This window comes from Taudactylus pleione, unplaced genomic scaffold (genome assembly GCF_031769625.1).
Source record: "Taudactylus pleione unplaced genomic scaffold, aTauple2 ptg000214l, whole genome shotgun sequence".
NCBI classification, from domain to species: Eukaryota; Metazoa; Chordata; class Amphibia; order Anura; family Myobatrachidae; genus Taudactylus; species Taudactylus pleione.
In genome coordinates this window covers 14,919,511-14,943,160 of record NW_028284616.1, presented here as the reverse complement: position 1 = coordinate 14,943,160, position 23,650 = coordinate 14,919,511, and the positions used below count along the sequence as shown (strand labels likewise).

General features: G+C 45.5%; 1 protein-coding gene across 2 annotated transcripts in view; it reads right to left on the bottom strand.

The window, feature by feature from the left end:
* Positions 1 to 22,954, bottom strand: part of LOC148517626 (uncharacterized) — a 36,931-nt gene extending 13,977 nt beyond the window's left edge. Inside the window, exons 1-2 of one of the 2 annotated variants that reach the window (XM_088478560.1) lie at positions 22,917 to 22,954; positions 17,109 to 17,343 (exon numbers count right to left, since the gene is read on the bottom strand). In XM_088478560.1, the coding sequence (XP_088334686.1) occupies positions 17,109 to 17,252 (144 nt within the window). In that variant the 5' untranslated portion in view covers positions 17,253 to 17,343; positions 22,917 to 22,954. Of the gene's footprint in view, positions 1 to 4,279; positions 4,362 to 17,108; positions 17,344 to 22,916 lie in introns of those variants that run through there. The other variant, XM_088478561.1, reaches the window with a different exon arrangement.
* Between the last annotated feature and the right edge of the window lie 696 nt (positions 22,955 to 23,650).

Sequence of the window (23,650 nt, the reverse complement as noted above, 5' to 3'; positions counted from 1 at the left end):
GACTGTATAAGCAACAGCTACTCTGTGCCATCATTGATATGTCCTTGACTCACAACAGTGTTATGTGAGGATGGCCTCCAGTTCACAGTGTATGTAACTCTGGCATAGAAGGTTAGGTCACCTTTAATATGTACTGTCGAAGCTGGATAATTGGCTGAGACAAGATCAGCTTAAAATTAGATTGTAAAGACGCCATCTTGCAACTGGCCGCAAGACGCCATTTTAGGAAATGAGATTGCAGGATGCCATTTTGCGGTCTTGTTGTGGCAATGGATGGGCCTGCTGTGTTCATTTTCATATTCTCTTTTAGAGTGTTCACCATCCTGCTTAGTTCTGGGATATCCGGTTTCTGTGACGGGGGACCGATTGAGGAGATGGGAGCTGATGGCAGTGCTGACGGAGTGGAGTCAGGAGGAGTGCTATGCCAATCAGGGGAGTGTCTGACCAATCTTAGTACTGTTATTGTTAAGAGAGCTGTTATTCCGGATACTCGGGGATGGTGTGGAAGTTTATCGTCTGAAGATTCCTGTATTTGTGAGCTTTGTGGGTCCCTAGTTGATGAGAACTGTATTCAACGGTGCCAGCCTAAATATAACCCGTACTGGGGTGGGTATCCTTTAGAGGATTATCATAGCATGGTAGGCAAAGTATTAAATCAAATTGATTGCTGGGTGTGTTCACATGTGCCACAGGGACAGCATAATGTAGGGTTGGTGCCATTTCCGCTGAATATCATGGAAATTTTAGAATTACAAAAAGGGAAAACATTGGATGAAAAATTCCTCTCATCCAAAACACCTTATTTCAAACTCTATCAATTCCAAGTAGATAGATCACTTTTGTGTTTAAACATAACCAACGCCAATAAACCCAGGAGTTGGGAAGTGACAGGGAATAATCAGACGATGACCTTCTCACAAAGAGCTGTTAATGAGTCCATAAATCATGATCTGTTACGCTCAATTAAATCTAGTGGGAGACATTTTAGGTACCGGTATACATTGAGCTCCATAAAAGAAATTATTGGTAAGATGCCAGATGGTTATTGTGCTAAAATAATACAGCCAGAGACTTGCATGTACCAGATGGAAGACCCAGAAATAGGATTGTTTGCAAGGGAAATGTGCTTAATGATAATGATGCATAACATTCCTTATGTTCTCCCTGATAATGTATATTTTATATGTGGAAGAAAAGCGTATAAGTGGCTCTCCCCGAGTTCCGAAGGTTTGTGTTACCTGGGAAGAGTAGTCCCAGAAGTTATGACCCTCACACATGTTGAAATGCTTGGTATACATAAAAACACACCATCACCATATCTTTACACGCAATTAGTGAGACAACTTACTTTCAAGTTTCAGTCACACTGGATCCCACCAGGATCGCTCGGGGTACATTCAATTTTAGATATATTCAGGAACTTGCTAAATTGATAGATAATATTACCGAGATGTACGATGACACATTCAGGTATACAGGGAGAGAATTGCAAGCGTACAAGAAAGAACTGGTGCAACACAGGCTAGTGTTAAATTATTTAACTGCTGTTACTGGAGGGTATTGCATAACTTTGGCCATCCAATTTGGAGTAAAATGTTGCACCTATGTCACCAATGATACCAGCGACCCCAAGGAGGTGACAGACCGGAAGATGGATGAAATTCTGCAGCTAAAATGGGAATTTCGTAAGAACCATAATGCTTCAGTGGCTGAAGTAGGGGAGAAGATAGAAGGATGGGTCTCATGGTTGAACCCAGTGAAATGGTTCTCAGGTCTAGGGGAATGGGTCCAGGAAGTAATCGCCAGCATAGGCAAATTCTTGATCCTTATACTGATTGTCATCATAATAATTGGCATATGTGTCCGGTGTGTTCCTATTGTGTTGAAGTGTGGAAAATGTAAAAATAGAGTAAAACGAAAGAACGAAATTATGATGGTGGTCAGTAATGACAATATGAATACCAAGGTAAATATAGAACTGCATTACAACCCTGAACTAGGAAATATCATCATTTAATGTATTGTATTTAGACATGCATAGAGAGTATTATTGAAATGTTATTTTGAAACACCTCAGATAATGTAAAGTCTCAATTTCCCCTCAAGACTGCCTTTATAGGACTGGTGTATCCCCACATCTTTCACATGACTGTGTGCGTATAATAGTAGTTTTATGTCCCCACTCAGGGACACATTATTGATGGATTAAGAACCACCTTGCGCCATCCCATAATAATACTAATTAATATATAAATGTAAGCCTAAATTAAATTTTAAAATCAGATTGTGATAGCATGTTGTTCGCTATCAAAGGGTGGACTGTCGAAGCTGGATAATTGGCTGAGACAAGATCAGCTTAAAATTAGATTGTAAAGATGCCATCTTGCGACTGGCCGCAAGACGCCATTTTAGGAATTGAGATCGCAAGACGCCACTTTGCGAATGGCCGCCCAAGCGCCATTTTATGTAAACTCACACTTAAGTACATATGGCGATATTACCATTAGCACCATGCGATTGCATCTTTCACTATGTCTCATACACGCATTAATACACACAATTGCGCTGTTAACTAGTCGCATATTAGCGAATGCGTAAGACACTGTTTATTAGCTTCATGCGCACGCATCTGCCCCAGGTTAACTAGCATCTTTATATCAAACTCCAAATACTCACACATTACATATTCATATAAAAGGTTTCATAAGCTCTAAGGTATAAGATTTAAGTATGTTCATTTATTACAATTACTGTGAAATAAAGGTTATTTGGTAGCTAAGGCTTAATACATGATAAGTACGTCATGTCTGGTATTGTACTGATCTGCATTCTTTCAACAGCATTCCGGTATCATCGGTGTGAAGATCGCAACATGCATTCTCAACTTATGAACCGAAGAGATTTAAAGCAGCAAAATGTATTTCTGTGAATGTTTGCATGAGGCGGGAAACCAGAGACCAAGTTAGAGGCTGGACTGTGTCTATTTGAACCAACTTGTTAGATTCCTTGTAACATATGCACTCTCCCTTAGGACCAATGGTATTAGCAACAAACTTCTCTATTGTGTTGTCTATTTCTGGGGGGTATAAATATGTGTGATCTGACCCTGGGTTTTTAGTCTTCTTGCTGAATGCTGATTGACGGGGGTTTCTTGCTGATGCCTACATCTGGTCCAGAAGTGCTGCATATATATACTGTACTTGGGTCTGTATAATTCCTTTGCGCTAAATTGTACACAGATCATAGCGTGTAACTGACTGTACTTTTACTTGAATAATACTTTGTGCTTTGGAACCACATGTTCTAGGTCTAGAGTCTTTATTTACTGTATGATTGCGTATGCAAAATAGCATCATCCTTAGAAGATATAGGCAGGACATTAGAAGGTATAGGCAGGAGTGTATAGAGGTTCAAATATAGATTCCTTAGTACTTATCCAGAAACTACTTGATGGAATAGTTATAAGAATATCAGTGACTGACATAGAAAAACCCATGTATGAAAGCTGTGTAACAGGTAGACAAATCCATTGTCCATTTCCATAATCAGCAAGCAGAGCTGCGGCACCCCTAAATTGGTGCATACAGATGTGTGTAGTCCGATGGAGGTTAAGTTGATTAGTGGATACAGATACTTCATGACATTCATCAATGATTTCACATAATGACACAAATTTATTTAATCAAAGAGAAGATTGAAGTGATGAACAGGTCACAAACTAATGTCTTAAGGTCTGAGAATACTTCAACAGAGATGTGAAAATCTTCCTGAACAAACATGGTATTGAACATCAACTAATCATTGTATACATGCAAAATTTAGAATGGTGTAAGTGAGCATGCAAATTGTACCTTAATGGAGAGAGTCAGATGTATGTTAAAAGATGCCAGTTTAAACAAGTGTTATTGGCGGGAAACAGTATCTATGGCAGTTTATCTGAAAAATCATGCTGCCACAGTTGCCTTAAAAGAAAAGACACCAATACAGGCATATTCTGGATGAAAACCAAGTATCAAACATCTCAGAGTTTTGGGATGTACTGCATATGCACACATCACCAAAGAAAAAAGACATTAGCTGGATACAAAGTCCATAAAATACATCATGCCAGGATATTGCCAAGTAAGTAAAGGTTACAGATTTTGGAATCCAAAGACTAAAAAGCATGTAAAATTAAGGTATGTCATGTTACAAGAGACAGCATTACTTTAATACAAGGTGGGATTGGAATTGCAGAACAAGTATGTGTTACGGAATATGCCAGCAGTTGGAGACATACCTGAACCAGAAGCTACCAGCGTGAACATCCAACCACAGAAAAGAACAGTGGAAATACTTTAAGGACTTTCAACTATCACATTCTGTGAACCCTAAAGTATAGAAGAGACAAAGGGCCTGATTCAGTACAGATCGCAACTGCGAATGCAATAACGATTACACACACAGTCTCACTGTGAAGATATGCTAATCCACTGAGATCACTATGCAGCACAGCAACCTTACCTTACACACATCCGTAATACTTAGCAAGACTGCAAAACAATTGGTAACATCAAGTACAATCGCAGCCTCATGCACACTTGCACAAGCTCTGACCTTACTCAGAAATTGCTAACCTCATCGCATGCAGTGAGTACTCAAGGTGCGTAAGGCATCGCAGTGCCTAATTTATGTACACCCCTGCAACGGTGTTCAAACATACTAGCACGCCTGCGTTTCGCCGACCACCCCCCGTCACCACCCCCCAAATTGTACTTCCTGTCAGTCACTCTGCGATGGGTCTGCATAGTCACTGCAATTGCAGTCCCGATCGCAGTGGCTGGTTCGCACATGCACACTGTAATGCATGCACAGAACACAACAATCGGCCGTTTGCGTGCGTAATTGCAGTTGCGATCTTTGCCGAATCAGGCCCAAAGTCAAGAAATTACTTGTGTGAGTGGAAATCCAAAAAATGCCTAGGATGCTATTCACCTTAAAGAGAATTTGAGGCAGATGTATGAAGCTCTGGAAAGTGATAAAGTGCAGAGTGATAAACGACCAACCACTCAGCTCCTAACTGTTATCTTACAGGCTGTGTTTGAAAAATGACAATTAGGTGCTGATTGGTTGTTCAATATTATTAATCAATATTAAATGTGACAATAGATGTGATTTGAAGGAAAAAGGGATCTGTCGCTGTGTTTCATAGTTAGTGAGAACAATCCTGCTAATGTGCTTACCAAGGGAATTACGTCACAGTCATTGGTCATGTTTCTAGAGAAATGTGGACTAGAATACTTGAAATACTGATAAGTTATTGTTGTACAAAAAACGTCCTGCGGTTGGTTCCCCAACAGTCAGCACCAGTGCTGTCTCCTCAGGTAATGCTGGTCAGCATTCACAGAGGCCCATCCCAGATCCTCTTACTTATGAGGACATGGTGAAGGCTATACAGGACACCATGCGTGCTCTCTTCCTGCATCAGGCTAAGCAGCTCACAGAAGCTGTTCAGGAGCTCAAGTTACAGATCTCCCAACTTTCATCCAAGGTCGACATTGCCTCTATTTGCCTCTATTTGTGAGACCCATAATCAGATCAGCAATAAACTAGACGATCTGGAAAACTGTTCCAGAAGGAACAATTTACATTTAGTAGGACTTCATGAAAACCTGAGTGGAGTGCCTTTATAGAGATTTCTCACCAACATTTTGCCTGCTCTCCTAGAAGTCTCTGAGGTCTGTGCCAATATGGTTGTTGAAAGAGCACCCTGCATCAGTCCAACGCAAGATGACCTGTTTACCAGACCCAGGGTTATGATTTTTCGCAGCCTGATTTTCCTGCATAATTCAACTTTATGGATGGCTTCCAGAAAAGTGGCTTGTCTGGAATGGGAGGGACAACACCTTAACATATTTCAGGATTATTCAATAGAATTGTCTAAGGCTAGAAGGCAGTTTTCACCCATCTGTGCTAAATTAATCCAAGATGGTCAGAAGGTCGCACTACTTTGGTGAGTCGGTCCCTGTTGATTTTACTACTGCGTTTCTGGAAGTAGTAGCCCAAGCCCACCCTCAGGATGATCCCTCGCGTTCTGAGACAACCTTACCAGTGTCCTGAACTCTCTTTGGGACTTCACATCTCACCATTTGATGAATCTTATTTTCAATATCCTGCAGGGACATATTTACCCGTTGACCAAGTCTGCTGACATCTACATCTGATACTGCAGTGTGTTGATGGTATTTCTGAGTGTTGTTGCTTTGTTTCTGCCTTCCCTCCTCCCTTCCCTTATTTTACCTCCCCCATATGTTATATATGCAATTGCTGTTTGCTCTATATTAGGGGCACTGTTGTTATGTATGATTTTCTAAAAGTCTTTGTTCCCATCATGGCCTTTAGGAGCCTATGATGTTTATCGCAAAAGGTGTCCTGGTAATTTTTTATTTCTTTTTGGACTTGCAGTCTTTGAGTCTCCTTCTGGGGGGTAACTCATTATGTTGGTTGTGGTGGAATTATCTCTGTACTGTATTTGTATGCTTTTTTAATACCTCATGACTAATCTTAATGTAGCCTCATGAAATATAAATGGCATAAATTCGCCTATTAATTATTTGCCTATCTTAAAAATTTACAAAGTGATGTTTCCCTTTACAGGAAACTCATCTTCTTCCAAAATAAGTTTAGAAATGTAATATGTTACAATTTTGTGTTCTATCTTCTGCCACCTACAGTTCAAAGACATGGGCTGTTGTAATACTTCCGCGGAAGTCATTGCAATATATTATTCATTCTAATGTGGTTGATCTGGAGGGGAGATTTCCCCAAACATATATGTTAAGGTTTTTTTTTCCAACGCCAGCTCTCTAAGCGCTATGTACACACAGATCCCATTTAATATTAGGTGGTGATTTAACATATCAGCCTCCTCTAAAATGGCAACAATCTAAATCAGATCCAGAGTGCCAGGAACCAGTGGGTATCCCCTTTATGTCACAGTAGCTACACCTGGCTGATATCTGGAGGGTTTTGCATCCTCCTAATAGACAATATTCCTGTCTCTCCGCAGCCCGTGGTACACTATCTAGAATAGAGTATGGTGTCCGACTCCCTCCTGCCTATTGTGGTCAGTGCTGATATTGAACCAATTTGCTTGTCTGACTATGCCCTTAAGTGTGCTACTTTGCCACTTAAATCCTCACATGGCCTGTACAGAGGGCCTGATTCAGACCCGCCCGCTAAGATGCATATTCTCGCTGCTGCCGATTGTATGCATTGTGCGCATGTGTATGCATCACAGTGCGCATGTGCATAATTAGAGAAGTGCGCATGTGCATACCTTAGTGAAAGCTCACAATGCCTTCGCTCGCTGCACATAGACAGCCCAGCAGAGTGAGTGACAGGGGAAGCTGTTTGTAGGTGGTAACAGGGGCTGGCCATTAAAAACGGGTGAGTGGAGGTACAAACACAGGCGTGCCTGAGCATCTCAATGGCGTTTTAGAGGTGTGCATAATGAAAAGACAGCATCATAGTACACGTCACCTGGCTTGTTTTTTACACTGAAGTGCTCGCAGTGCTTGCAACAGGGTATGGTCAACCTCAAGCGCTGCGATAGCATCCGATGTACCGATGGTTGCATACACTTCCTGGACATGACGTGCACAAGTGGGCGTCTTAAAACAGGCTGGTGGGTGTCTGCATACACTATGTGATCGCTCTCTAAGAAATACTGGACGTGCTGATACATTGCTGTGCGACAGCACGGCCTACGCAATTTGCATACACATCGTGCGAGCGATCGCATCTAGTGACCGGCTCTGAATCAGACCCAGAATGCGGCCCTCCCCAGCATAGCTGTCTAACTCTCACCAGTTCCGTAACATGTTAGAATCTGCATGGGATACCTTTATTTTCACCAACCAGGAGCAAATTCTTCCCTCCTTCACAGTGACAGGAGCTCAGTTACTATTGTCGCTTTTGAACAGCCCGATAGTACCAGGATCTCCACAGGAAGGGAAGTGTTAGGGGTCCTTAAGCATTTTTATTTGACTCTGTACTCCCAAAATTCTCTACATACTGATAATAAATTGAACTTTTGGAAACATGTCTCCCTACCTCAGATTTCAGCCAAATAGGCAGAGGCACTCATTTCCCCCATTACCCGTTTTGAACTCTCTATAGCTATTCAATCATTTTTGGTTGGTAAGATGGCATAAGTGGTGAGTGCTATCGTATTTTACATTCCAAGATCGAGAAAACCTTGGTCTCTGCCTTTAATCAGAGCCCATCCACCCAATTCCTACCTAAGTATTTTAAATTGTCAGTCCTTAAATTATTACCCAAGCCAGGGAGAGATCCAGAGCGTCCGGGTGCATACAGACCAATCTCATTGCTAAATGCAGTTTATAAATTGCTTACTAAAATTTTGGTGGAACGTCTCACCAAATATTCTTACTAATATAATTGTAGAGGATCAAACTAGTTTTGTTTGGCAACTCCATTTAGTTACGCATATTAGGAAGATGCTATCCATTATTCAAACGCTTACTTCCCCTGTAACGCCTGACCTCACTCTCGCGTTATCACTTGGCACTGAAAAAGCGTTTGCTCCTGTGACATGGGATCATGTATTTGAGTCTATGCTGAGGTTTGGTTTCCCAGAGAAATTTCTTTCTATTTTACATTCCCTTTATGTGGAGCTACAGTGCAGATAGCTTGTGGGGGATCATAGCTCTACCTCATTTCAAATACATAGAGGAACCAGCAGGGACGGATTGGGAACTGTACTGAAAGAGTGCAACCTACGGACTTTTGCGAGAGCCCAAGGCGAGCAAACGGGAAAAGAGGCGGGTCCTTATGATAAGGGGCGTGCCATGTAAAATTTCGTGGCCGCGACCCACTCCCCTTGATTTTGTCACAGCCAGTCTCCCTCTCCAGTGAATAGACACCCTGCGCATGTGCACAGTATCTATTCAGTAGGTGAGAGGGGGCTTCCTAACCTCCCCCCCATCGTAAGGGGAGCTCTGTCTCACAAGACAAGAATGGTCTCATCTTGTGATGTTAAGAAATCCTCTGCGGGCCATTCTGCTTACTATGACAGACGTCAGTACACTGCCTGTCATGCAAGTGTGTCACTACTTGCAGGGACGGGCTTAGTCCAAGTAGAGCTGAGGGTGAAATGTCTAAAAAAATAAAATTTATATTATTTTTTGTGTGTACTAAGTAAAAATACATTTTACCAGGGGCAGAACTATGGGAGACAATGGAGGCACCTGCCACCGGGCGCCAGCACTGAAGGGGCACATCCTCCATCGCCCACAATATATTCACCCCACTTAGGTCTGTAAAAATGTACCCGGAGTGTACCGCCAAGGCTGTTCAATACATGGCACCTCATCCCGACACCTGAGAAGCTACCATTACCATATACTAGTGCAGGGCCGGATTAAGGCTATAGGGGGCCCGGGGCACATCAAACAGAGGGCCCTATTACAGAGGTAGGCAGATTAATTATCTCTCTCTCACTCTCTCCCTAATATGTATTTTGTTACCATATAATGTGTGTGTGGGTGTATGTTCTGCCGTATATGCTCCCAAATGGTATTACTATACCCCTCACCCCACATAGTGAGCCTGATTCCGAGGTGGGTGCAGCTATGGTTACCAACGGGGGACGCATATTGGAATTGCACGGAGATCTATGCAATTTCAATAGGTGTTCCTGGGCGGGGACGTAAATGGCGATGGGCGTGTTGGTGTCGGGCGCAGTTTCACTGGCACCGCTGCAGACATTCTGAGCAACCATAAGGTTGCTCTAATGTCTGATGGTGCAGTTGATGTTCAATTGATGGTGCGTCTTCATGTGGGCATTGGCGGATTTGTTTTGCGGCCGGTGGGTGTCTCAATAAGGTGCCTACCGACCGCAGCATTAGCATCAAGCTGCTACTGCAAATCCATCCACCTCTGAATCAGGCCCAGTATTACTACACCCCCTCCTCATCACCCAGATGGCAATAATATACCACCCATAATATTACTGCACCCCACCACCTAGAAGGCAGTAATATCCCCCCATAATATTACTGCACCACCACCCAGATGCCAGTAATGTACCCCCCATAATATATCTGCACTCCCACCCCACCACCCAGATGGTAGTAATATACTCCCCATAATATTAATACACCCCCCATCCCATTAACAGTACCCCCACAGATAACATTAATGCGCCCCACCCCCAGACTGTATTAATATACACCATACACCTTCTCATCCACTGTACTTACCTCAGCAGGAAGATCATGGTGTCCTGGTCTCAGCAGACTGTCACTGCAGAGCTCGGAGGAGGAGAGAGACAGGCTGCCCTACACAGACAGGGGACACCAGGGAGAGAAGAGGACTGGGTGGTGGGTGGAGACTAGGGGAGGAGAAGGCTAAACACAGGGTAGAGTGGGGGAAAGGGACGGGGCTTAACGGAGGCAAAGGGGCGGAGTCTCAGCCGGGAGGCCTCAGGGAAGAAAGAGGCTTCCTTACTGCAGCGCACTCACAGCCCTGCATAGTTTACTGCATACAGGGCCAGGACTGGCAATACAAATCCCGGTACACTGATATCTCTGGGGGACCCTCCCTCCCAATCATCTCTTACCTCCTCTCCCCCCTCAACCCGACCCCTGTGGATGGCTTAAAAAAAAAAAAGATATAGATTATATATATATATATATATATATATACACACACACAGGAATATGGTGGGCGGCACTCAAAGGACTTCAATATTTGAATAGTAAAACAGGAGACACTACTCCAAGCGTAGCTTAACGTTTCGGTTGCTTTATCAACTTTCATCTGACGAAAGTTGATAAAGCAACTGAAACATTAAGCTACGCTTGGAGTAGTGTCTCCTGTTTTACTATTCAAATATTGAAGTCCTTTGAGTGCCGCCCACGATATTCCTATATACACCTGAGTTGTGTACTTGCGTCACTGCCCGGGAGGGATGGCACCAGGGCCAGCTGTCTTTGAACGGAATTGAGTGCCGGTATTGTGGAACTGTATATATATATATGTGTACATATATATATGTATATGTGTGTGCATATATATAAGTGTGTATGTGTATATATATGTGTGCATATATATATGTGTGTATGTGTATATATATGTGTGTGCATATATGTATGTGTGTGTGTATAGATAGATATATATATATATGAGTATATGTGTGTGCATATATATATATATATATATATATATATATACACACATATACACACACACACACACATTATATATATATATATATATACACATACACAGATATATATACACACACACACATACATAGATATATATATATATAAACACACATACATATACACACACACACATAGATATATATATAAACACACATACATATACACACTCATATATATATATATATATATATATATATATACATACAGACACACACATACATTATATATATACATGCATGCATACATACACACACACTCATATATACATACACACTATATATATATATATATATATATACACACACACATATACATACACACATATATATGTACACACACACACACACACAACATCCACTCTGCTTATACTCATTTTTATATAGTATATAATTGGAAGTAGCAGCAAAAGGAAAAATAAGCTGACTTACTTACCAAACTGTCTGTTGGTTGCTGCGTTGCCAGTGGAACTGCAAGGGAGTGTGTTTGTAATGGGAGAGGTGATGGTGCTGCAGGCCTGCAGTTGCTGTGCTGTAACTGACAGTACACGCGGGAGCCAGTTACTTTGTGCTCCCTGCCCTGGCTGGGGAGTCGGACTGCAGTCCCAGTGTTGCTCTTCTCAGGCCGCGACAGCAGGGAAGAGCCGGTGCCTGGAGGGAGCAGCGTGATGACGTCGCGCGTCACACGCCAGTCATAAGCCCAGGCCAGTACAAGACTGCCGGACCAGACCAAGTGACAGCGGTTAGGGGGGTGTTGGGCGGCTTAATATTTTTTTTATTTTTGCCTATTTGGATGGGCAGATGGACCATTCAGTGTCTAAATAACTATTATGTTGGAGCCGACCACAAAGTTTTCTACAGGTCCAGGGGGCCCCCTTGTGAGAGGGGGGCCCGGGGTTACTTGCCCACTTTGCCCCCCCCTTAATCCGGCTCTGTACTAGTGGAGAGCTCTGTGTCAGACCATCAGTTGCCGCTTCCATCTATCTATATATCCTGTCCCTACTCATGGGTGTTGCTGCTCCTCAGCAACTTCCTATGCCTGTGAGACACGTCCTAAAACGGGTGTTTTGGGGGGATATCCTGCAAATTTACTTTAGTAAATAGACCTAATAGAAACATTGGGGGTAACTCAGACCCGGTCGCAAGCGCTGAGCGCTCGCAACCGGGTCGATGATTCCCCACTGGGCATGCGCACGTCGGAGCTGGCTCCGACGTGCACATGCGCGAGACCCGGCTAACGATAGGCGCTCCATCGCTACGGGTCTCGCACTAAAGGGGGCAAGCTGTCGATGGTGAGTGACAGCTTGCCCCATTTGGGAGGCGGGTAGGGGGCGCGGCCGGCCAAATGGAGGCGTTCCCGACGGAACTCTTGCCATTTGGGGGCGGCCCCACTGACATCAGCGACGGGCGCTCCGTTGCTACGGGTCTCGCACCAAAGGGGGCAAGCTGTCGATGATGCGACAGCTCACCCCATTTGGGAGGCGGGCAGGGGGCATGACCGGCCAAACGGAGGCGTTCCCTACAGAACGCTTGCCGTTTGGGGGTGGCCCCACTGTCATCAGCCATGATGTCAGTGGGGAGCTTCCTGCTCGATCAGAGCAGGAAGCTCCCTGGGGCTTGCGGTTGACGAGACCCAACCTTAGGGTCTCGTTGCAAGCCCCGTTGGTCGCGATGGTCTTGACCATTGCGACCATCACCCTGGTCGATCACAAGAGCTGTGGGTGGTAACCCACAGCCTAGCGATCGACCAGGAGGTGGCACTTAAAAAAGTAAGCAGCCACCCTCATTCAGAACGATCACTTGCAGCAAGCGATCGACTCTGAATGAGGTCCTGTGTCTCTGTGACACAGCTGCACCGTGCGTGTAGTGCTGACCGGACAGAATTCGGTCAGCACTACACAGTGACAAACACAGTACTGGCAGCTGTGTGTTTGTTCTAATTAGCAGCCAATGAGAGTCTGTCAGACTCTCATTAGCTGCTGCACCCACTGCCGGAGCCGCTCCATCTTCCAGCTCCGGCAGTGGGTAATGGGAGAGACATCATGACGTCATGATATCTCTCCCATAATGCAGAGTGGCACGGCCTTGGAGGACGGACTGAGGAGCAGATCGCGGCGGCGGGAGCAGGAGACGGAGCAGGGATTCAGGTGTGGTTTTTTTTTATTATGACATGTGTCTACTCGGGGGGGACTACTACTAGGGGCACTACAAGGGGGTGGCTACTACTGGGGGCACTGCATAGGGGGGAACCTCCACTGGGGGCACAACAAGGGGGGGGACTACTACCAGGGGAACTACAAGGTGGTGGCTACTACTGGGGGCACTGCATAGGGGGGAGGAACCTCCACTGGGGGTACAACAAGAGGGGGACTACTACAAGGGAGGACTACTACCAGGGGCACTACAAGGGGTTGGCTATTACTGGGGGCACTGCATAGGGGGGGGAACCTCCACTGGGGGACTACTACTAGGGGCACTACAAGGGGGGGACTACCACTGGGGGCACTGCATCGTGGGACCACTACTGGGGGCACTATATAAAGGGCAATACTGGGGGTACTGCATAGGGGGGAACTACAACTGGGGACACTGTTTAAAGGGCACTGCATAAGGGGTACCACTACTGGGGGCACTGCATGGGGGGGACTACTACTGGGGGCACTATATAAGGGGCACAGCATAGGGGTTACCACTATTGGGGGCACTGCATAGGGGCACTATATAAGTTGCTTATTACTGGGGACACAAGGGGCACTGCACTGGGGGGACCACTACTGGGTGCACTATATAAGGGGCACTGCATAGGGGGTGCCACTACAGAGGGGCACTGCATAGGGGGACTACTACTGGGGGGACCACTACTGGGGTCACTGTAAAAGGGGCACTTCATAGGGGGTTGCCAAAACATATACTCGCTTACCAAAAAATTTGGGCTAGGGCCAGCCCTGAGCACATGTGCTTGTAAAGGGCAGGGTTTACACTGAACCGCAGAAAAAAAGGAATATTCCCTCCAGCACACTGCAGCAATTTCAACAAATATACTTGAATCCTACATGATAATAGAAATTCAGAGGTATTAGTAGCATACATTTGCAAATATATGATTAAGCGCCGGGCCAACGTCAAGGCTCCTCTATGCCATCGTTACTAACATTAAGGGGTTCACGTCCGAGGCGCAAGGCACCCCAAAATAATCCAGCCAAGGACCATCCCCAGGGCAACACAAAAGGGAAAAAAGGTGATAATGAAGTGTAAAGTATAGATGTGTAAAGATAAACAATCAGTGTTAATATAATGAAAATGAATTAAAATTACAAAAATAATAAACAAACAAATAGAAAGGTGATGAAAAAGTATCTATGTGAATTAAGTGGTGATGCCCTGAAAAAGGCCCAGCCAGAGCAACTCCGGGGGTCCCATGCCCAAAGGCTCACCCCAAAATAATTATTGCTACCGAATAGTAGCACCCACTCTGGGTCATATAATTACAAATTAATGTACTGCATAATGTATAAGATGAGAGCTGACTCACCTTGGAGGTACCCCAGAAACCTCCAAATGGCACTATATGGACCAGCACCTACTCCCAATGCTGGTTCCCTTCATGCCTCTCAGAACTGCAAATAAAAAGTATGGTGGTCGCTCACATCAGCTTAATGATATAGCACAGATGCTTGTAAAGGGCGGGGTTTACACTGAACCACATAAAAAAAGGAATATTCTCTCCAGCACACTGCAGCAATATCAACAAAAATACTTGAGCCCTACATGATAATAGAAATTCAGAGGTATCAGTAGCATACATTTGCAAATATATGATTAAGCACCGGGCCAAAGTCAAGGCTCCTCTATACCGGCGTCCCTAACATTAAAGGGTTCACGTCCGAGGCGCAAGGCACCCCAAAATAATCCAGCCAAGGACCATCCCCACGGCATTACACGAAAAAGGTAAAAAAGGTGATAGTGAAGCCCCAGGCAGCCGGCACCACTGAGAGGCTGCTGACTGGTCTGAACTGATTGGAGGCGGGCCTCTCTACAGCTCAATGAACATTAGCTGATGCCGAGCCGCCTCCCGATCATCGCTGGCCGGGAGACGGTTTAAATTTTTTTTAAAATAAAACAGAAAAAAAAGATTTTTAGTGGCCCCCAACATGGTCCGGCCCACCGGTGAAAGTCCCGGTGAAATCTATGGCCAATCCACTCCTGGGAACCAGACAAGAATGCCCTCTTCTTCCCATTTGTTTGCTCTGGCCCTGGAGCCTTTCACAATTGCACTTAGACAGGATACACTTTTTACTGGTATTACTGTAGGCCCCATTGAGGTTAAATTGGCACTTTTTTCACCGACGACATGGTGTTATTTGTGTCTAGGCCTGAAACATCAATTCCCTCTATTATTGATCTAATCAACCGATTTGGTACCTTCACTGGATCTAAGGTTAATTTAGATAAATCTGAGGTGATCCCTCTGGTTGACAAACCCTTCAATGTAACCCCCTAATAGCACAATCTTTTAAAGTAACTACTCATTCCCTATATATAGCTATTCCCTCTGTTCTTGATGACCTATGTCGGTTCAACTTCCCTTCCATATTTGGTCACCAAATTATTAGATACTTGGAATCATTTACCTCTGTCTCTAGTAGTGGTATGAGTGGCTTTATTGAAAAACATGATTTTCCCCAAATATACAAATACAAATGTTGCCCATAACCCTTACCAAAAGGAGTTTCAGAATTATGAGATGGTATTTAATAGGTTTCTTTAGCAAGGGAAGAGGCCTAGAATTACTTTCTTTAAACTACGTCTCACCAGAGCTCAGGGGGGGGTCTTGGAACCATGGAACTCCTGACCTTCACTAGGGCAGTTTTCCTCCGAGACCATTAAAGCATCCTGAGACCATTCATGTGTGGGGTTGCTTCTAAGCCAAGGGAGTGGTATCACTCACAATTTTGTCTAAGAACACAGCCATGAATACAGAATGGTACCAAACATCCTCCAAGAGCAACTTCTCCCAACCATCCAGTTTGGTGACAAACAATGCCTTTTTCAGCATGATGAAGCACCTTGCCATAAGTCAAAAGTGAAAACTAAGTGGCTCGGGAATCCATGAGTACATGGCCAGGAAACTCCCCAGACCTTAATCCCACTTGTGGTCAATCCTCAAGAGGTGGGTGGACAAAGAAAAACCCACAAATTCTGACAAACTCCAAGCATTGATTAGGCAAGAATGGGCGGCTATCAATCAGATTGTGGCCCAGAATTTGATTGAGAGCTTGCCAGGGCGAATTGCAGGGGTCTTGAAAAAGAAGGGTCAACACTGCAAATATTGACTCTTTGCATAAACTTAATGTAATTGTCAATAAAAGCCTTTGACACTTATGAAATGCTTGTAATTTTACTTCAGTATACCATAGTAACATCTGACAAAAAGGTCTAAAAACATTGAAGCAGCAAACTTTGTGAAAACCAATACTTGTGTCATTCTCAAAACTTTTAACCATGTCTGTACATATGAAAATGATGATCATTATCACCTATTTGGTATGATTGGTTAATCATACTCCTGACTATAATCCTACAAAATCTCTGACTTTGTGCAGGTGTACCTAGAAGAATTGATGCTCTTTTGAAGGCAAAGGGTGGTCACACCAAATATTGATTTGATTTATATTTCTCTTCTGTTCAGTCACTTAGCATTTTGTTAATTGATAAAATAAACTATTAGCACTTCTATTTTTGAAAGCATTTTTACTTTGCAGCATTTTTTCCACACCTGCCTAAAACTTTTGCACAGTATTGTATATGTAAGAGGGGTGCGGTGCCTGCTTCCATGAAGGTGGGCTCTTATGGCTTACCTTGCGTCGCACCCTCTCACCTTCAGGATGTATGGTGAACAGACGGTCCTGGAATACCAAACTGTATATGAACAAGATGACCTAGGAGGAAGGAGATGATGTGAGACCCATTCTTCCTCAACGCCGATACGCCCTACCGGACCGAGGACCACACAAACAGGCATTCAGGTTTTAAATGAAGATCATCACTGGCACTTTTGGCCTCAGATCCCAAGTTTCACCTATAGGACCGGAGTGCAAGGCCCACTGTACACCCTGAAAGAAGAAAGACAGGAAGAGACAAACGGACAGTAAGTGACAGTACACACACATGTTTCTCACTGTGTCCACTCTTGTTCTTTGGCTGCTCACTCGCCTACAGGTCCCTGTAAGGAGATCACCAAACACCACAGTCGTGCAGGGCCTAAACCTAACTTAAGTGTGTCACACCACTACACTAACTACAATATCACCCTCAACCTACGGTGTGTGAAGTGCGGCACAACATTTAGTAAATCACGGTACTGTCCCTTTAAGCATTGTCTACCTGCCTAACTAGAGCTGGCCAGCTCCTCTTCTAGCTGACAAAGACAATGCTTTAGTGGGAGCCTGACAACTCTCCACGGGTTATGTTTTTTTAAGTGTGGGGAACTGGGCCACTCCTCAACACAAGAATATAAGCAGAGGGTGGGAGCCGCATAGCTTATGACACACCTCTGAAAGATATACTTTATACAGATGCGCCCAGGTTCATTGTTGCTGTTCCTGTTCGCGGGAGTGCGTCTCCATTCAATCCTATGGAGATACACTTGTGCGGCCCCGAACGCGGGACTGCACCTCCACAGGATTGAATGAAGACACTATTGCGTGTCCCCTATTGCGATTCACTGCGGTATGAGCAACAAGGAAGCTGGGCAGATCTGTATATACTGTATATATATATATATATATATATATATTTATATATATATATATATATATATATATATAGTACCAAAAGAATCCGCACACTCTTTAGTATAATTAATATGCTGGGGTGCAATGCCAATATTCAGTCTGCAGATGCATCACAGACCAACAAATATAAACTGCATTATAGGGGTGCACTCACAAGTCTTCAAACCAATTCATATAAAAATAAGATATCTTTATTCCATCATGATATAAAAATCTGACATTTCGGTCCTCATGAGCAACAATGAAGCTGGGTAGATCTGTGTATATATATATATATATTAGGGATGTGCAGGCTCGGTTCTACTCGGTTCCGTTCGGTTCTTTTTACCGGATCTTATTGGGTTTCAGCTGTCACGAGTTTTGGATAGCCAATAAGGTTCGGTAAAAAGAACCGAACGGAACCGAGTAGAACCGAGCCTGCACATCCCTAATATATATATATATATATATATGTGTATATATATAATATATATATATATATATATATATATATCTGCGACCTGGCACTCACTGGTACTTGTAGTAGCTGTAATGTGTGCCCTCCTCAGCATAGTCTCCAGTAAGGGGATACACAGCCACATAATAAAACACACAGTAGCACTCCGTCTGAAAAAATGCAAAGTACACATTAGCTATAGTAGCGACATTTCAGCGCCTTTAATCGTGGCTCTTATCAAGCTTATAATACAAGGTATTATAAGCTTGATAAAAGCGCTGAAATGTTGCTACTATAGCCATGTGTACTTAGCATTTTTCAGACGGAGTGCTGCCGTGTGTTTTATTATATATATATATATATATATATATAATATATATAGTATGCATGTAGATGGGCACTCCAGGTATATAGTCACATGCCAAATTCACAACAAACCAATCTTCCATATAGAAGGAGGCGGCACTCATCTGGACTTCTTTCAAAAAATAAATAGCATGATTTATTGAGCCAGGGCTCAATAAATCATGCTATTTAATATATATATATATATATATATATATATATATATATATATATATTCCATAGACAAAAAACCTTACGGTTTCATATGTCCCATTAAGGCTGCTTAGACATGATCTGAAAATTCACAAAACCTATTGATTTTCTGCCACTGAAACTCCAGAAAGCAATGAAATTACGATCTTTAAGGCTTACGCCTTAATGGACGTGTTCCTTGCGCAATACAGATATGGTATGCCATCACTCCCTGTGGTTAATGGCGGATTCAGCACTCTCACAGAATGAGATTGCTGTCTCTCACAAAATGGTGGAGCTGCAGAATTGTGTGCTCATTGGAATACACACATGCAGTCTATGCAACTGAGGTTTGAGCAGTTATGTGGCTCCCACATCCCACTCAGTGTCCACAATCCTCCCATTTGATCACCAAACCAATCTCACTGGCTTCCAACATCCTTCTCACTGCATACATTTATCTCATTTAGAATAAACCTTCAGGTCCCTTATTTTTAAAAATACCATACTCTGTCTATGCATGTACACTGTCTTCCCCTATATGCCTCCATGCTGCTATATATTCCGCAATCCCTACTGCTGCGTGGTCTCCCAACTGTGATAGTTTGTGTTCCCTCATCCGCACCAATCTGTTTTTCCCCAGCCGCACCGCCCTGCATCCGTGCCTTCTCCACAGCCACATTGCTGTCTTTCTCTCATCTGTGGCACTCTTTCTTCCTCCATCTGCACTACTCTGGTCCCCCAACCGTGCAACTCTGTCTGCCCCCCAGCACCCGCACCACTCTGTCTTCCTCCCCATCCACACCAATCTGTCTTCCCCAATCTCTACTGCTGTGTGGTCTCCAAACTATGGTAGTCTGTGTTCTCTCATCCACACCAATCTGTCTTTCTCCATCTGCACCGCCCTGAATCCATGCCACTCTGTTTCCTTCTGCACCACTGCCTTCTCCTAAGCCATGCCACTGTCTTCCTTTCCTCTGTGGCAATCTTTTTTCCTCCATCTGCACCACTATGTCCCCCCCAACTGTGCAACTCATGTCTCCTCCCCCCACCTGCACTATTCTATCTTCCTACCCATCCACACTAATCTGTCTTCCCCAGTCCCTACTGTTGTGTGTTCTCCTATTTGTGCTAGTCTGTATTCCCTTACCCGCACCAATCTGTCTTTACCCATATGCACTGCTGTCTTCCCATGTCTATGCCACTCTCTTCCCCAATCCACGTTGCCGTCTCCCCAAACCGTGCAAACGACGTAGGGGTCCCCTGTATTAAGCACAACCAGCACCAGGCTTTTGAGAACCTGTCCTGGTTGCCAAAATACGGGGGACAAATGATGTAGGGAACCCCTGTATTTAGCGCAACCAGCACTGGGCTCTGATCCGGTCTTGGTTCTGGAAATACAGGGGGGGAAAATGAGTAGAGTCCCCCTGTATTCTCCAGGACCAGCACCGGACTATTTCTAATGGGGGGCTGATGCCACAGCCAGGGGAGCCCTTTCACTGGGCCCCCCAGCCGCAGCATCAACCCTGACCACTAGTCAGTCCAGGCCGGGGATCCCTGAGGAGCTGGGGACCCCCCCCAATAAAGTGGTCCCCCTCCTCAGGGCACCCCAGTCCCAGCACGTCTCCCTGCATGCTGGTACTTGGAAAATCACAAGTACCAGCATGCTGGGCATTAGGGCCCACTGCCACCTGTAGTCCATCTGTAAAAAAAAATATTAAAATAACACAACACACTTTAATATTGTAATATTTTATTTTACAGGTCTTCACTTGGGGGATGGCAGCCTTTAAGCTCTTTTGCATGGCCACCGCCACCCCAGGACTTAGGCATCTTCGCCTGGTGGGCGCCAACCCACCAGGGCTTCGGCGTTTTCGCCTGGCAGGCGCCAACCCGCCAGGGCTTCGGCGCATTCGCCTGGCAGGCGCCAACCCGCAAGGGCTTTAATGACTTCACCTAGTGGGTGGCAGCCTATGATAGCTCTTTTTCATGGCTGCCGCCCACTAGGACTTCCGGTGTCTTCGTCTGGCGGGCGCCAACCCGCCAGGGATTCGGCGTCTAAACCTGGTGGGCACCAACCCGCCAGGACTTCCACGTCTTCACCTAGTGGGCGACAGCCTGTCAGCTTTGGCGTCTTTGCCTGGCGAGCGCCAACCCACCAGGGCTTCAGCGTCTTCGCCTGGTGGGTGCCCACCCGCCAGGGCTTCTGGCATCTTCACCTGGGGGGTGGCTGCCACCTCCTATGGTCCTCTGCAGGTGCTGCCGCCTCCAATGACGTCACGAGTCGTGATTGGCTCGCGGCGGCCATCTTTGAAAATCAAAGATGGCCGCAGCGAGCCAATCACGGCTTGCAACGTCATCGGTGGCGGCAGCTGCGGGACCGGCGCCTGTTCGGGTGTTGGCGGCGGGCCTGGATCTGAGAAGATCTAGTCACCGCCAGCTATTCTGAAATGGGCGCCGCTGCTGTATTCAGCATAATGGCTGTAGGGGTCTGAGGGCCTGATTCAGAGCCGAATGCTCTGACCAGAGCGCTCGCTCTGAATCAGTGCCCTCCTCCATGAAAATGGAGCGGCCTCCTGGCCGCTTGCATAGCTGTGGGTATCCACCCACAGCATATGCGAGCGTCCATGATGATGGTCGCGATGGTCTTGACCATCGCTACCATCGGGCTTGCGACGGTGACCCTGCGGTAGGGTCTCGCTGCCGCAATCCCTGGCGTGATTTTGGCTCTATCAGAGCCAAAATCACTCCCACTGACATCACTAGTGATGTCAGTGGGGCCGGCTTCAGATGGTAGGCGTTCCCATGGGAACGCCTCCGTCTGGCAGGCACGCCCCCGGCATGCCCACCAAAGGGGGCGTGCTGTCAATCAACATCAACAGCACGCCCCCTTTGGTGCGAGACCCAGAGCGATGGAGAGCCCGTCGCTCGCCGGGTCTCGTGCATGCGCACGACGGAGCTCCCTCTGTCGTGCGCATGCGCAGTGGGGGAACATCGACCCGCTTGCGAGCGTCCTGCGCTTGCGAGCGGGTCTGAATGACCCCCTGAATCCTCTCCGGTCCAGGCCCACCGCCAACGCCCTCACCGCCGCTGGACCCTCCGCCGCCGCCGAACCCTCCGCCAATGCAGCCCTGCCAACACCCACGTCCCCCGCCAACCGCGACCCACCACCCGCCGCTGCCACTGAGGTCCCCACCGCCGCATCCGTGTCCCCACCGCTGCTTTGCCCGCTACCGCCCGCAAACGACGGCCATCTTGCTGCACCCAAGTGAAATCACTATGACTACACCTGCTGGAAGCTCCTACTGCAGCTGCGCAACAAGTTGACAAGTCCTATCTTTATAATGGCGCATTCTTGAGGTAATAGTTTAAAAACTGTCACTTTCTAATTTACCTGAACCCCAAAAGCACATACCCTGGCACAATAGCTACCTAATAAAATAAACCCCAAGTCTAAATTCGCCCCCTACCCTGAGTTTTGCCTTCCCAAAAATCCCCCATAGACTACTGCACAAAAGGGTTCCTAATTGACAATGTCAGAAAAAGTGACAGTTGGAGCATTTAGATTACTCCCAAATCCTCAATTTTTATGTCTTTGCCCTGAAATTTGGCATGCAGCACCCAGTGACAGTTCTACCCGGCCATGCCAAATTTCAGATCCGTACCTCCTATAGCGTTTGAGGTGTAGCCCCTTGAACACCCTGGCCCCCCTTCGGAATTCTCTATGGAGAAATCCGTTTTTTTAGATGCAGTCTTAATATAAGGGCATGACTGTGCCGTTATAATAAAACCAAGTCCACATGAGAGAAAGATCCAGCACACCATTTAAAGAAAAAATGTGATACATTTAATGGAAAAGTACCATCAGGGTTAAACCAGCCGTATTGTAAGTATATAAAAAATACTCAGCACAAATTACCCAGGCCCAAGCTTGTTGGAGCGGCATGGCAGTGGCCCAGGTACGATACTGCCCCCCCTCCCTCTTACTTGTCAGCAGTCCAGCACACTCTGCTGTATGCTAGGCTGCAGTGGGCTAAGCAGCAGCAATCTCCTCTCCTTTGCTTGCGGGGGGGGGAGTGATCACATGGATCGCCCATCCCATGATTTGGGCTGGGCTGAGGGGCTCACAGTGCCCCCCTCCCCAACGCACAGCGACGCTTCGCAGTGCTGCAAATATTTCTCTCTTTTACTTTTTTCTAACTCCCACGATTAGGACCCTTCCCCCGGGCCTGTGCCTGCTCTCTGCGGTCATGGTCATTCAGGATGTTTTTCACCCTGAGGGAGTTCTGTTATCCTTTTTACTATTTCGTATAAGTACAATCCAGACAACTCTTTCTGTTGTGATCTCCCCTTCCTCTGATACAGATACATTGATGGCTCTGATACGCTATTTGGGTACTATACCTTATAGAACTCGCTATTTATCTTCTGATATATGAAACGCAGCCGATAAATCTTGGACTAAATTTGCCTCTAAGCGGCAAATTGATTTAAGTGTGACTACATCTCCCACCCATCTTACATTACATAGATAACTAAGAAAATGTTACACTCTGCCATACCCCATGAAGTGCACTTCAAAACCTTGCAAAGAGCCTATATATCCCAGGGGCAGAGGAGACACAGAGGTAGCGAATGAGACTGGAGCATTTC